The 16618-nt window shown below is 35.1% G+C and overlaps 1 protein-coding gene, 1 non-coding gene and 1 pseudogene across 3 annotated transcripts; 1 reads left to right on the top strand and 2 right to left on the bottom strand.

The window, feature by feature from the left end:
• Positions 1-59: 59 nt before the first annotated feature.
• LOC111806943 (cytosolic purine 5'-nucleotidase) lies at positions 60-13968 on the bottom strand. Of its 2 annotated transcripts, XM_023692486.1 has the most exons (17): positions 13649-13968; positions 13296-13393; positions 12525-12641; positions 12215-12304; positions 11992-12107; positions 10960-11059; positions 9645-9716; positions 9515-9562; positions 9358-9435; positions 9156-9275; positions 8348-8453; positions 4179-4342; positions 1652-1786; positions 1196-1326; positions 653-715; positions 482-560; positions 60-395 (listed from the first exon to the last, which is right to left on the bottom strand). In XM_023692486.1, exons 1-17 carry the CDS (start codon positions 13899-13901, stop codon positions 333-335), a joined length of 1833 nt encoding a protein of 610 aa, XP_023548254.1. In that variant the 5' UTR covers positions 13902-13968; the 3' UTR covers positions 60-332. The 2 variants fall into 2 exon arrangements, with proteins under 2 accessions (XP_023548254.1, XP_023548255.1); XM_023692487.1 differs by lacking the exons at positions 13296-13393; positions 13649-13968 and adding an exon at positions 12951-13289.
• Positions 5119-5224, bottom strand: LOC111807842. The gene has a single exon (XR_002816988.1). It is a non-coding gene; the product is annotated as a U6 spliceosomal RNA (small nuclear RNA).
• Positions 5208-5409, top strand: LOC111807857 (annotated as a pseudogene).
• Positions 13969-16618: the final 2650 nt, after the last annotated feature.

Raw genomic sequence — 16618 nt, forward strand, 5'->3', positions numbered from 1 at the left:
TGGGGAACCCCAAAGCAAAACCACGAGAGTTTATGCTCAAAGTAGACAATATCATACCATTGTGGAGAGTCGTGCGAACACGATGACTTTATTTATTTATCATTTTGAATTGGTTGAGACAGTTGAGATTTGTCCAGAAAATTCAAGTCTACACCACAGGCAAAATGATGTCCTTCTGCAGTTATAAGAGACTCTAATCCTGAACGCATGATTCACATACCTGAACTAATCAGCACAATATTCTCCGTTCTTTTATTGAACCTTCCACCAACTGCAGCACTTTATTTAGAGAAAGGACTCATAATATAAGCCACCAGTTGTTCACTTGGTCCTTAACTATCGGCAGTAGTTTCATCATGCGAACAGTAGAATGAATATGAATCATGAGCCAATGTCTGCACAAAAAATAAGTCATTCTCAAATACTATGCGAAGAGAAAATACCACACTATTTAAGAGCATTGTTAAGATAAAATATCGACCTGTTCTTGTGAGCGGAAATACGTGAATGGTGTGTAGTGTAAGAAGTTCGAAACCCTCGAAGTGTATATATCCGCATACCTGCAATTGTTTGGAAAGAACACCATTGCCAATATTATTATGACCTAAGATTTTATTCCTGTAAATTGAGAACAGAAGGGGAAATAACATACTTCTCAATCTGTCGCATCAAATGGCTTTTATCCCATAGGCCTGCACGGGAGAGAAAACCCCACCTAGGAAGAACATTAAGAGTAGGTTAAATCTAAGTTCCAAAAAAGCCAACCAGGTAACGTATTGTTCTGCTACCCCGAGTATGGCTAAAACGATCGATTACTGACAGTCGAGATGAGAACAAGAATGCAGCAGCAAGAAGACAAGTGCCAATCCTATGTTATTTTTAGTCGAAACTTGAATACAAGTCATATTGGCACTTTCCATTTTACTCAACCTTCATATTCACATGATGCTGACTTTTTTCCTACTTCATGTTCTCTAGAAAATCTGTATTCATGTTGTAATTAAGGAAATTCACGTTCTTATCTGAAAAAGGGTTTTAATGATCTTCGAGTACGGTTCAACAACTATCCCATTCCCCTTTGACAGATGGAGGGGAAAAAAAAATCAGCACTACAATAGGAAAACAAATGAACATGGATATTCTTTTCAAAATGATAGTATATCCTTCTTCGCTGTACTTTATTATGGAATCTTACCTTTTGTTGAATAGATCTCCATCTGCTTCTAGCATTGGAGCAATTTTCTGGTCTAATCTTTGCATGACAATGAGCAGCTTTTGCATGCTCTCAGTGAGCTCCTCATCATCCATGTTAGTCGCTGCAAGGGTCTGGCATACGCAAAATAATTGATCATCATCCATGTTAGTCGCTGCAAGGGTCTGGCATAGCCATGTTCCAACTATCCTCCCCCATTTACTCTCTACATCCTTGACCAAATATTACAAATAATAACAAAAAGATCTGTGTGCCATAGACAACATCTTCTATTGCGAAGATAAGGGTAAATCAAGCACCTCCTTGGTCATATTCCAACCACCGCTACTCAAAGCCAAACTAAGGCCAAAAGTATAAAAAGAATCTACCCAAAGTTTCATAGCAAAGTTAAGGTATCTTCATAGGACGGTATAGAAGAACCAAAGAACAAAAGCTTACTTGAGCAGGACGACCTTGACTACGCCTTTGCAAAGCAAGCCGAAGTTGATTGAACAGATCCCCCACAACTTCCTTTTGATTTATAAGCTCAATGAGAGATGCTCGATGACCACGACTACGAATCAAAGCACTATACTGCACAATCAAATATTATAATATAAATATCATAATTCAACAATAATCTGGCTAGAAAAGCATGAACAGGAAAATCATTGATTGATCCAGATGTGATTTGGACCAAAACTTTGAACTTCCAATAAAAAGCACTACCCTAAATAACTTAAATAAGAACCCAATTCCGGTTAGAATTTTACTTATTTTTAATGAGTTGTAAATGACACTTATGCCTATTATCTTCCATTTCTTCCTTCATTTTTCAAGATAAGAAAGATGCTAAAGTTTTGGAAGCTCTATTCTTCCGGTTTATTCTCAGTTCAATATTTAAGCTCTGTTCATATTTCTGCATCATTGCAACCAGACTTTATATAAACATTTTGGAAGTTGAATATAAAAGCCCTAAGAAAAGCAGCATACTTACGTAGCCATTATTCTACAAGGGGAAAAACACTTCATAGATAATGGCTTTTACAACAATTTTTGGTTTTAGGGAATGAAGTTTCACAACCATTTTTAGAAACTTCTCGGTAGTTTATTTTGATGATATATGGGTTTATAGCACTAATCTTGAAGAACATGCCACACATTTTTGCGTACCTTAGAACTAATTCTCTATATATTAACTTCTAAAAAATATATTTTTCATGGTATCTAGGCTTATTTTTCAAGAATTTGTTAGTAATGAATTGTTTTTCATGGTATCGAGGTCTATTTTTCAAGGATTTGTTATTAATGGACATGGCAATGAAGTCGATCACTTAAAAACAAAAGTTATTGCCGATTAGCCCACCACTAATAATGTTAAGTCACATGTATATAGATTTAGTTTTCAAGGATTTGTTATTAATGAAGATAGCAACTAAGTAGATCACATAAAAACAAAAACTATTGCTGATTAGCTCACCGCTTATAATGTTAAAAGAAACCTGTTCAACGGTGGCTAGATTCTTTTTCATTGAAGGTTTATAACAAATTTTAACACCATAGCGAGCCCAATAATTGAATGCCCAAGAAAAAGAAGATTTAAATTGGGAAAAGCTTGACAAAAGAGCTTCCAGGTTTAAAATAAATTAGCCACATCACCATTGCTTAGTTCTGAGAAATTATTTTTGGTTGTGATAGATATATTGGGAACATTAATTAGGGCATTTAAAGTCGAGATAATAAGTGGTGAAGACGCTACTTTAAAATCAAGATATATAAGGAATAGGACCTAGGGTCTTTCAACTCTCGAGTGGTGTAGTCTTCTACCTTCCAAGGTCAAATGAGAGTCCTCTAGACAAATGTGGTGACAACGCTTCTATGTAAACTGTGGTTTGAAAAAGAAACAAGAGAACTTTTCAAGGGAAGGAGGCTAGTTAAGATGTCTTTTGAGTTCGTTGGAATCCAAGCTTTTACTTGGTTCTCCCTATCAAAATATTTTTGTAATTTATACTTTTTCTGTTATTTATGCCAACCTAGAAGCTTTTCTGCAATCCTCTTGGCTTGGTGAGGATAATCCATCTCCATCTTTTTTGCACTCCTTTGGTAATGCAAGTATTAGTTTCTTATATGTTGAATTTCCTTTTACATTCTTTGTAATATTGATGGTGTGTATATTCCTAATTTATATTAGTAATATTCCTTTTCTTATAGGTTGATGGTCTTTCTTCTACATAAGATGACCTTGTATTGTTTTAGATATGTAAGAAGAAATACAAGAACATTATTCTTCTTTCCTGAATTCAAGTTGGTATCAAAGCCACAAAATTATCAATCTCCAACGGTCTCTAGAAACTCTAGCCACACTCTAAAACCCCAGACACCACTACCCATTGTTGGAACCCAAGTGGCCACTCACCTCTAACAAGTCTTTTTGGTAGCAAGCACTAGATCATCATACAGCACTTAAGATATATGAATTAATAAGATACTTGAAGAATTGAAATTGTCTAAACAAACGCCCATATGGGTCTATTGTGATAACAAGGCTGCCGTCGCCATAATTCATAATCCAGGCCTACTTGATAGGACAAAGCATATTAAAGTTGACAAACATTTCATAAAAGAGAAACTTGATGCAAGTGTTATATGCATACCTTATCTTTCGACGATAGATCAAACAATTGATTTGTTAGCTAAAAGTCTTTAAAAAGACAATTTGATAAACTTATCAAATTGAAGGGAACGTTGGATCTCATGTTATATCTTTTCTAATATTGATTGTATATTATGCATATATTCCTTATTAATATTTGTAATGTTCCTTTTTTTACTGGCTGATGATCATTTTTCTCTATAAGAGGATCTTGTATTTGTTTTAGATGCGTAAGAAGAAATACAATATTATTATTATTCTTCCCTAAATTCAAGTTTGCGTAAAGATGGAAAAGAACAGTTTAGAGATTATTTAATAGTTTTCTGCCCATACCTCTTCTTCCAATTCTCGTAGAATTAATGCTGTTCTCCAGCGCAGGTGTACTTTAGATTGGCTTACATCGGTATAAATGTGATCACCTACATACAATATCTCATCGCCATGAATGTTTAAAGAGTTCTCAATCATTTGTGCGCTACCACCAGAGTACAAGCCCCCTGCATACAAAGCTGATCAATTAAACACCGGTATTAAAGCATAAGCAAGAACACACCATAAGACGTTTACATAACTTGGCAATTAAAATTACAAATTTTTTCATTATAGTAGTGAAAAGTTACAAAGTGCAAAACGTCTTTCTTAAGAGTTTGGTAACAATCCCTAAAACAAGAAATAAGCCCGATATCCTAGAAAGTTAAAAAGTTTATAGCATAGAAAGGTCTCCCTTCAATGTTTTGGTGGAGCAAAAATGAACAATATAGAGAATTATACTCCTTGATGAATTATTAAGGGTTCCATGAGTTTTCTTTTCCCATTTTTCTTGCCTTTGGGTTTTTTTGCAAACAGAGTTGGATGATATATCTTCCCTTTCCTCCATGTCTTGCACCCTTATAATAGTCCAAGCCCAGCGCTAGTAGATATTGTCCACTTTGGCCCATTACCTAACGCCGTCAGCCTCACGGTTTTAAAACGCGTCTATTAGGGAGAGGTTTCCACATCCTTATAAGGAATGTTTCGTTCCACTCTCCAACCGATGTGGGATCAATCAACTCTCCTTGGGGCCCCACGTCCTCGCTGGCATACCACTCGGTGTTTGCCTCTGGATACTATTTGTAACAACTCAAGCCCACCGCTAACAGATATTGTTCGCTTTGGCCTGTTACGTATCGTCGTCAGCCTCACAGTCTTAATATGCGTCTCCCAAAGAGAGGTTTCCACACCCTTATAAGTAATGCTTTGTTCCCCTCTCCAACCGATGTGGAATCTAACAATAAAAAATTTGGACCATTTCTCGATTTGTGCGTGTAATCCTTGCGCAGGGAGGCCATACTAATCTTCTCTGTATCGTTCCAATTTTATCAAATGTCCCCGATTTGTTCTATAGGTTGTACAACTGTGTCCTTGAGTTCTAAGGATACAAGAACCATAATTGGGTGGATGAACCACTGCCATGTGGCTAGAGCATGATTAACAGTCCAACGATCCCTCGGATCTGCGGCGATAGATGATCGTTCTCGGCAAGGCTTGTCCTGGCTGGGATGGTCGCATGGCAGTCTGACAGATTAACCAAAAAATTTTATTGTTAGATCTCCATCGGTTGGAGAGGGGAACGAAACATTCCTTATAAGGGTGTGAAAACATCTCCCTAGCAAACGCGTTTTAAGACCGTGAGGCAGACGACGATACGTAATGGGTCAAAGCGGACAATATCTTTTAGCGGTGGGCTTGGGTTGTTACAAATGGTATCAGAGCCAAACACCAGGCAGTGTGCCAGCGAGGACGTGGGCCCCTAAGGAGGGTAGATTGTGAGATCCCACGTCGGTTGGAGAGTGGAACGAAACATTCCTTATAAGAGTGCGAAAACCTCTCTCTAAACTACGCATATTAAAATTGTGAGGCTGACGGCGATACGTAACGGGCTGAAGCAAACAATATTTGCTAGCGGCGGGCTTGGGCTGTTATAAATAGTATCAGAGTTAAACACCGGGTGGTGTGCCAGCGAGGACGCTGGCCCCCAAGGGGGTGGATTGTTAGATTGTACATCGGTTAGAGAGGGGAACAAAGCATTCCTTATAAGGGTGTGGAAACCTCTCCCTAGAAGACGTGTTTTAAAATTGTGAGGATGACGGTGATATGTAACAAGCTAAAGCAGACAATATCTGCCAACGGTGGGCTTGGACTGTTACAAATGATATCAAAGCCAAATACCAGGCAGTGTGCCAGCGTAGTCGCTGGCCCCCAAGGGGGGTGGATTGTTAGATCTCACATCGGTTGGAGATGGGAACGAAGCATTCCTTATAAGGGTGTGGAAATCTCTCCCTAGTAGACATGTTTTAAAATCGTGAAGCTAACGGCGATACATAATGGCAAAGCGGATAATATTTGTTAGCAATTGGCTTGGGATGTTACACCCCTGGTTTGTTCCTCTAGTTTTTCCTTCCCTTGCTTATCCACTTAGCTTAGCGTTTTCCAACATCAATCCTCACAAATTCATTTGTAATTCTTCTACAATTTCTTAGGATTGGGTAATTTTACCATAGGAAGAATGTCGAATTGAAAGTCGAGAGCAACCACATGAAGCTAGTTGGGGTTGGTTCCTTACTCACCCACGTCCAAGTTCTTGGATACAACCAGAGGCAGAGGTTCAAGATTTGCTCTAATACCAAATCTTGGAGAGAAAAAGCCTAATGGCATTAATTAATTCTCAAATCAAAAGTGTATAAGAGGGCAGCCACATGTAGGCTAGGCTTAATGGATAATTGGCTAAAATTACATAGGTTATTTGAATTAACCTAAGGTTACGAATCCCATCTTAAGAAACTAAAACATAGTACAGAAGCACTAAGAGGCAAGACTAGCCCTATTGAAGTTGAAGCATGGTATGACTTGAGTCATTCTCCAAAAGCACTCTAAATTAAAATGTTGTTTTCTGCAGCCTTTTGATGTACCAAAACCAAGAGTTAATGAAGATCAAAAGACAACAAATTCAGCCTCCTCCAAAATACTGCTAGACTCAATCACCTGAGATCCCAAAGATACATTCCAACATCCAAAAACAAAAGAATTAGGCATTAGTAAAAAACACCCTGTAAAGTAGTTCCATTTTGGAAAAGAAAGAAACCTCTATAAGCCTCCACAGCCTAGAAATTTTATCGAATGGTATCTCAAACAATCAAGTATCTTGCTTTCTGAACGAAAATCAAAAGATTCAAACCATATATGCTAAACACCCTACAACACCAAAGGAGAAGAATGAAGGCCAAATTTCCAACTCCCTTTTCGTAGAAAAGTACCATTGTTTCATTTCATACCCCCATTATTCAAGCCACCTTCAACTAAAGATTAAGAAACTAAGATCCAGCTAATTCAATGCTTCAACTTTTCCAACATCATTGCCCTTCTGGAGAAAATTTCACACACCTTTCCCAATTTGAATATTAAAACTAAGAAGCGTTCCAGAGGTCAGAGTTGGCAAGAAAACCATCTTTAAATGAAACCAAAAAATCAATCCAAGAATCCATATATAAAAGCTGATCAATCCCAATTCAAGGCAATACCGAGAAGAATGTCATTGAAGCATAAAAACCCAAACCTTATTGAGCCTTGAGATCCATATCTCTCGTTTGGAACGATTTCTAAAAGAGTGAAGGTTTTCTTGAGGATTTCTCATTTGACAGGATGAATACTTGTACAGAATTCAAAGAATACATAGCTTTCCCCAAGTTTGGTGTGTCCTTTGCAAAGGTAGTGAGGAGACATTGATGCATCTTTTGTTTTTCTGTCTATTTGCGACTTGTTGTTGGGCAAGATAGGTTAGTTTATTTAGCCTCCGGTGATGCTGGCATGGCAAAGCTTTGGATGCACTCCTCCAACTCATCAGTGGAACTTCTTTTTAAGGATCAAGCCAAGATCTTTTGGTCCAATTAATTCATTAACCTAACCAAAAACTTAAGCTTATGGGTTGCAAAAATTTATTACATCAATAATTTAACACTCTCCCTAACTTGTGTACTAAAAAATTTAAGGTCCAACAAGTGAAAATCAATATTAATCGAGGAGTAAATGACATTATAGGAATTTGAACACAGGACCTCCTACTCTAATACCATGTTAAATCATTAATCAACCCAAAATTTTAAGTCGTTGGATTACAGTAAATTCAATTATACCAATACTTTAACAAGTCCAAAAGGTTATTGCGACTCCTTTGGAGGCTTCGGTTCCAGAGAAATTCTAGAGTATGGGTTTGGTTATTTTATTTGCTTCTACATAGTCTACTTCTACTTTGTTTTGTAATTATAGCCCAAGTCAAATTTTCATCCGTTGGCCTCTGTTTTTTGTAACTCTTTTGAAATGTCGGTGGGGATATCTTATCTCCCCTTCTTTTGTCAATCCCTTTTGATGATGGACGTACAGTTTTTTATAAAATCAAAATTAAAATCGTAAATATTAAAAAAACTGGAAAAAAAGGTGTAGGATAGGGACTAAAGCACATTAATTACCTGCAACAGCCTTGAAGCATGGGCGCATGAGACCCTCACCAGTCACCACCTCGTACAATGGATGAGACGTTTGGAAAAATTCTGGCTTTCTTGCCGAGACTATTACCTATAAGTAAATCGTCAGCTTTTTTTTTCCTTTAACAAAAAGGAAACAAAAAAATCATTCCTAAAATGAAGAATTACAACAGGAGTTATGAGTATCCTTCATTGGAAGAACACAACTAGTCCAACAAAAACCAAAATTCATAATAACAACTCAAAATCCATTTTGAAAACCGTACAAGATTTCTTCCTAGACCTAATTTTTCTATACAAGAAATAAATTTTTCGTTTAGATATGAAAAAAGAAATCAGTTCCAGGGTACTAATTCTCAAAGGGAGTGAAAAGAAGAAGCAACACAATCAATAAAGTGAAATTACTCAAGAATTACAAAAGCCAAAATAAAGAAGTGAAGAACAAAGTGCCGAAAAAGAAACAAAATTATCCAAGAAGTAGAACTACAAGGACCCAAGAGCCACTAAAGCTATCCATCGAACCACAAAAACAGCACCTAACCCACTATCCAGAGGGCAAAACTCCCATATAGAGAACCAGGAAGATTCTAGAAATAGAGACTACTCCAACAACCTGTACATAATTACAGCCAAATACCAAGGAAGACATTGCATAAGAGCTTGATAAGGAAAACAAGTGCACGGCAATACTTTAGAGAAGCAAGAATGGGGGATCACCCTCATGTCTTAAACAAACTATCAAGAGCACCAAAAAATATCAAAATACGAACAAATGAACTAAAACTCAACTTACAATATCAAATAGATCTCGCCATCCCATATCATTTGGAAGAAATCTATTAAAAGAATGCTGCATCATTTTATCCGTGTAATGATAATCTGAGTTGGTAATAAGCAAAAGCTTTTTTCCAGCCTGTTGCATAACATTTTCTCAAGCAATGAATACAAAATCATGACAGCCAATATAATAACCAATTATCACTTAAGGGTTATACCTCTTTTTGATCCAGTAGAGTCAATGGTAGTACAGGGTCAGGCTCGACAAATAATTCAGGATTAGACATTATCTCACTCTGTGAATTTCATGAATCAGTATATGGTAATGAAATGTAACCAGCAACAATTAAAACATTTGGTTCAACGAGTATCTACCTTAAGCTGACCCTCGACGTGTGCCCTGAATAGTGCTTTCCCAACAGCCTGTGACCCAAGATTAAACTTAAAATCTGCACGAACTAATAACATTGAGTTTTGTGAAAGATGTAGTGTAGAGGCATTATACCTTGTAAAGTCCTTTATAATCAAGTGGACCAACTGCTGCTTCTATGGCTCCATCATCCAATCTGTCTACCATCTGAGAGAACTCACATCACTTAATGAAGAGAAATACATTTAATATACAAATGGAGCAACAACTTGATATTAAGCCTGCATCTGGACATAAAAAAAGAACTTCACTGAACAAAACCATGTATAAGAAGACAAACATCCAAAGGAGACCACAGAATAATAAATACTCTCCAATTAGCATTTATTAAAAAGGGAAATAAATTTCTAAAACAATAAGAAAAAAGAAAAAACAGAGAAAGTTAAAGAACTACTTCTAGCACCTGTAGTTTTTTTTAGTAGGAAACATTACCTAGGCAGGAGAGCCTGCCGTGTCCCAGTGATAGGTAATTCCAACTTAAGAGAATGGTAGCAAATCAGAGTTTTAGAGGAGAAAACTTTGCTCTTACTGTATTATTTTGTAGGGATTAAAGATTACATTCATAGTTAAGTTGTGGAGGGCAAGGCCACACATGGGGTAGGAAGTATTTATAGGCATATTACTCTTCCAATCCAGTTACTTATTGGCTAGGAAGTATATTATAGGCATATTACTCTTCCAATCCAGTTACTTATTGGCTAGGAAGTATTTATAGGCATATTACTCTTCCAATCCAGTTACTTATTGCTAGGAAGTATTTATAGGCATATTACTCTTCCAATCCAGTTACTAAAGAAGGGATGTGAAACAACTAGAGAGTTCGTTATGCATAGGATAAGGAGGATGGGTACGGGTAGTTATGGGGGTGGAAGAAGTATATAAGATACAGCAAGAGTTGGAAGAGAGGTGGTTATCATTTTGTGATTAACTTTTCTCTCTATTAACCAGTACTAAATAACTTTCAACTGCTTATCAAGATAGTTCTTGGAAAGATGCTTAGAATTTGGGCCATCAATTCAAATTTATTATATATTAATCCTTTATTTTTATCACCAAAGTTCGGAGTTCTCTTTGGTAAATGTTGCGAGTGTTGTACTTCCCCTTTGATTAGGCCCTTTCTTTTTGTGGGCCTACCTTTGCTTTGGACGTAGTTGAACTAGAGAGCACTTATATAATATTGTTGTTGCATAAGGCTGGCAGTTCTACTCTTCATCTGTACAAATTTATTGTCTACACAAAACCATGATTTATAGATTTCACCCTCGGCAATGCAAAAGAAATCTTAATCCTTTAGGAACCCTAAGTAAAGCAACTGAATTGTAACAAAGAGCAAGAAGTTAAATCTCTAACAAGAGCAATGTTAAATAATAGAGTGAATCATAATACCCACCTGCATATAAGCAACAGCCTCTGATACAGAAAATAGTGTATTGAGGAACTCCCATCGATTCTCCTTACGCAGATCCACCAATTCCCTCCCATAAATCTCACTATGCACAGACCATTAGTATCAATAGAAAACTTACCTATCGCTTTTTTTTTTGCAATGTGTAATATAGTCTATATTAACAAAAACATAGCAAGGCTAGTCTACCAAACTCAATCCTATGGGATAATGTGAGCATACAGTAGGAGAAGCACGAACAAAAGATTAATATAATGAGACATGCACACAGTAACACACGTTCTTTAAGGGGTGGTCTTAGTGGGAAGGGCTTGGTGTGTTTAGAAGAGACATCCCCCAAAGCCTTGGTTACCAAGCACCAGGTGGAAAACTTAATGGGTTTAAAACTTTTGTTCTCTCTTAGAGTGGTAGGTCATGAGTATAATACAAGGAGTGCGGCCATTAACACCCTGTTTAGAAGAAAAATGCACATAGTAATGCATGGGTTCTGGAAAGGAAGAATATGTATTTTGATATAAGCAAGTCAGGTTTTCCACAATATATATTGAGCCATTATTCTATATTGTAACATAGTTATCATTCCCGAGCCAAGATTTTCGTTTTAAACTATTGACATTTGCATGTAAAATACAATATGGGGAGACACCAATTATAAGTTGGTGGAGCAAATTACCTAATTCTAAAAAAATGCAACATCAGGGAACAAAGACTTCCAATAAAACCTTAATACAAATAGAAATTTTTAAACTGCCGAAAAGCTGTACAATTCAAAGTATTTCTTGAAGTCCATCATAAGATCCAGGAAATTATATAATTGCGATGATATGAAGTACACACTGGAATACATGCGTAAATGTATTTTATATTATCTGAGAGGCAAAAGATGTAGTTTAAGCATGCAAAAAGGTAAAGCTAGCATCTTATTACAATTTAAAGGACTGAATGCATGCCTTTCATCAAACTAATAGTTATCTTGCACAATAGGAGTTCAGAACAAAGTTATACTTAAACATATACCTTACATCTCGAGTAGACAGCATGTTTGTTCCATGCATTGCTCTTTTTATATAACCAAAACGATCAGCCTTTACCAAGTTACCTCTCTCTTTGTCTATGACAAGGCCTCTAATAACCTAGTAAATATCAAAGTGGCAGATGCAGAAACAATGGAAACACAAGATATAAGGATCAGAAACAAAGTCCACCACAACAGTTCTTAAGCTAGCTCAAAAAGTATTACCAAGTCTGGGTCAAAAGCAAGTCCATCAACAGGGAAACCCATGTTCCTTAAGTTTTCCATACAGTAGTCGTACGCTCTTCCCTCCCAAGCCTGAAGGAGTACAAGTTATTTTTCCAAAAATAATTAAAGGATGGACGGTCATTAATGTGAAAGGCAAGGGGCGGCTAATGAAAGAGTTAAGTTAGTATGCAATATTTCAGGGTCTTGATGTCATTGACCATTCTTCTTATAGGAAAGAGATCACTAGCTATAAAATTTCCCTAATCCTTTTCCCATGCTTACGGGGGGCAAAAATATTAGAGACAATTACCATAACATTATAATGCATCAATGTGTAGTCCATGTCATATCCAATGACACTGATCGATCGAAGATTCAATGTTCGGCTACAAAATATACCCTGTGGTGAATTTCTTGATGAAGGACTCTGCAAAAACATTTATGAGTGGAGAAAATAAGGCGTTGATGTTTGTCTAGCAATTTTTTAAAATTACAATAAAGAAAGATGAAGGGAAGGACAAAATAAACCATTTGGAAATAAAGAATAAAAAAAACATAAAGTTCATTAATATTCTTAAAACATAGTACAATAGCCTATGTAAAGGTTAACATTCTCGAGGAACCAGTCATTTTTTCCCTGCATACAACGAATTATAGAACCCATGGAAGCAAAAAATTGAAGATTGATAGCGCTATGCATTGATTAAAGATGAAAAATCCAATATTTCGTGCCTACCAAAACCATGCCTCGCTCTTTTTGAAGGAAGCGGCTGAATGAACTGTCTTTTCCTTATATGAATTAGGATAAACCAGCACAAAAATAAAGCATTTAAGGAATTAGCGATGAATGATCAACAATCTCCAAAAAGGGAACGAAGCACGGGACCTAGTATTGAACATATAAAGCATTAAAAACTTATGATTATCATGCTTCAATCAGGTTGTTCTATTCCGCCCTTCTAGCCGAGCACATACAGTGGAGCAGTAGAGAGTCAAGTTAAATTCAATCCTCAAAGGCCAGCATACTGAAACTTCAGAAATGCAGAAAAGCATGATGGAACTATGTTGCTTCACCACTAACCGGGATTCCCAAATCACTAAGGAGATCCTCGGCTTCCTGTGCCTCTAATCTCGCAACTTCCTCAATTGGACCTTCCAACGTTTCTTCACCATCTGCGCCTACAAGAGAAAGGAAAACGCCACTTACACAAAAATAACCACACTGAACCTCACAGAATTTGTCACCAATGGATGATACATGAACTGATTGTAAGTACATAATGTAAGATACTGAAATTAAGTTCTTCAAATTCTTGTTAACCATCGGTCTAATCAACGGCGCAATACAAGAAACAAGTAGACTACACAATCAGTTTGAAGAAACACAAACTAATAAGACAAAAAATGACATTTCAATTGATCAAAGAAAGTTACCAAAAGCCTCAAGATGCTCGAGTTTGAGATTCATATCTCCTTTAGTGCTCTGTCCGAGATAATCAACTCCAGACTTGGCCGACGACGTCACAGAAAATACATCACCTCCAACACCTACTGATTTGGAGTCCATGGCGCACAAACACGGCGTCATCTTCCGAGCTGTGAGTGAAGTCAGTTGCGGTTTGCTTGTACAACCAAGTAACGCGACTCTTGTGAGCACAGGGTTCCCCAGATAAGCGGCCGCTGCCATTGTTGAAGGATTTCAGCGTCCTGCAGAAAACAAGACTTTCCTTTCCTTTCCTTTCTTTCTTTAGTTTGGGCATGAAGAGATGAAGAAGATAAAACACGTGCCGATATTGGATTGCTTGGAGACTTTTTTTTTTTTTTTTTTTAATTAATAATTTTTTATTAAATTATAAACCCATTCCAAAAATATTTAATTAGGTTTGTTCCGAATGTTCGACTATTTATTTAAATTTTTATTTTTACTAATTAAACAAAATTCTCGAACTCGGGTCACCTAGCTCGGAAACGAAATGCTAAGGAAAATTTCTTGCTTGTTGAGCTAAACGAGTAACGAGCATATCGAGCAAAAGATCTCGATAGTTGGATAGAAATTTTGTCGGAGGGCAGTGGTAGAGATGCACTGAGTGACGAAAGCAAAGAAATAATCGAGCTAGGGAACGCTCGAGATTTACTAAAGATTTCCTTAATTAAAAGCTTTAAATTGAATGTTTATGATAAATCAATATCGTTTAAAAAGACGGTTTTCCATTTAAATTATGGATTTTCGAACCGAGAGAGATCGAAAATTCTCGCTATTTCAACCACTTTCATCTCATTTTCTCTCTATTTTCCTTCGTTTTCTCCGATTTTTATTAAATTATGAATCCAATCTTAAAATATTAAATTAGGTTTGTTCGGAATGTTCGACTATCTATTTAAATTTTTATTTTTACTAACTAAACAAAATCCTCAAACTCAAGTCACTGAGCTTGGAAACGAAACACTGAGGAAAATTCTCTTCTTGTTGAGCTGAACGAGTAATGAGCATATCGAACAAAAGATCTCGATAATTAGCATAAATTTTGTCGAGAGCAGTAGTGGGAATGCACCGAATGACGAAAGCAAAGAAATAATCGAGCTAGGGAACGCTCGAGATTTACTAAAGACCTCCTTAATTAAAAGCTTAAAATTGAATAATACAGTTTGAAAGAACGATATTCCGTTTAAATTCTGGATTTTCGAACCCGAAGATCAAGAATTCTGGCTATTTCAACAATTTTCATCTCATTTTCTCTCTATTTTCCTTGATTTTATTTTCCTCCATTTTCTCCGATTTTTATTAAATTATGAATCGAATCTTATAATATTAAATTAGGTCAGTTCAGAATGTTCGACTATTTATTTAAATTTTCGTTCTTACTATCTAAATAAAATTTTTAAACTCAAGTCACGTGCTTGGAAACGAAACGTTGAGGCAAACTTTCTTGCTTGTCGAGCTAAACAAGTAACGAACATATCGAGCAAAAGATCTCGATAGTTAGACATAAATTTTGTCGAGGACAATAGTAGAGATGTGCTGAGTGACGATAGCAAAAAAAAAAACAATTGAATTAGGAAACGCTCGAGATTTATTAAAAACCTTCTTAATTAAAAGCATGAAATTTTAAGATAATAAATACAGTTTAAAAGGACGGGTTTCCATTCAAATTCTGAATTTTTGAACCGAGAGAGCTCGAAAATTCTCGCTATTTCAACCATTTTCATCTCATTTCTTCCTATTTTCCTTTATTTTCTTTTCCCTTTTTCTCCCTTTATATATATATATATATATATATATATATATATATATATATATATATATATATATATATATATATATATATATATTTTGTCATTTTTTAAAAATTAGAAAAGTTATAATACACATGTCTTTCATTTCCTTTTTGTATTTTATTTATCTTTTTCAGTTACTTTTTATTTTTTCTGTTTCAAAAAAAATAAAAATTCCCTTGTATTTCTCAATTTTTAATTTTAATTTTTAATTTTATTTTATTTTAAGCTATTTCCATAAAAAATTCCCAAAATAAAATAATAAATATACCGTATACATACGTCCAATGTTAGAACCAAGTCTTACGAGGAAATACTCGAGAGAAACTTAGTAGGATTCCTTGACCAAGCAATACTTGTCAAAGAAAATTGGTTGATTCTTCGTCATTTTAATAGTCTGTAATACTTCATGCGTAGGGTACGAACCGAGATTCAAAATTTTGAGTCAGGACCAAGTAACCCTAGCATTTCCCTATATCCCTTGCGACATGGTCACGTTACTTAATTCTCACTTCTAAGAGTGAAAACTATTTTCATAGACAAAAGCGGATTCTTTTAACATGCTTTCGATAACTCGATAATATATATATATATTTTAATACAAGAATCTAATAAAATTAAAAAGCTAAAATAGTTATTTTTTAAATAATTATAGAATAAATTATTAAAAATATCATTAAACTTAGCATTTTGTAAAAAAAAAAAAATAAATAAATAAATAAAATAATAACAATAATAATAAAAGAAATTATTTATTAATTTCTTTATTTTGACCATCTCGAAAAAAAAATTCAAAAATAGCCTTAAAACTAAAAAAATTATAAAATATATTTATGATTAATTTTGGTTATAAATAGTTTTTGTTTAAAAAAGCTCCACTTTTAAAAGGGTTTAAAAAAAATTAACTTTTGTTCCAAAAATTCAAAATTTAAAAAATTAAAAATTTAAAAAATAACTTTAAATATTTAAAAAAAAATTTCAAAAACATATTTAAAATTTTTAAAAAATTTTAAAATATCACGGAATCTTAATATCACATTTTAAAAAATAACCATGAATTTAAAAAAAAAACATTAATACCTTAAAATAATTTATGTTACATCTATTATTAATTTTTTTAATAAAAAATTA

Source organism: Cucurbita pepo, chromosome LG12 (genome assembly GCF_002806865.2).
Source record: "Cucurbita pepo subsp. pepo cultivar mu-cu-16 chromosome LG12, ASM280686v2, whole genome shotgun sequence".
Lineage (NCBI taxonomy): Eukaryota > Viridiplantae > Streptophyta > Magnoliopsida > Cucurbitales > Cucurbitaceae > Cucurbita > Cucurbita pepo.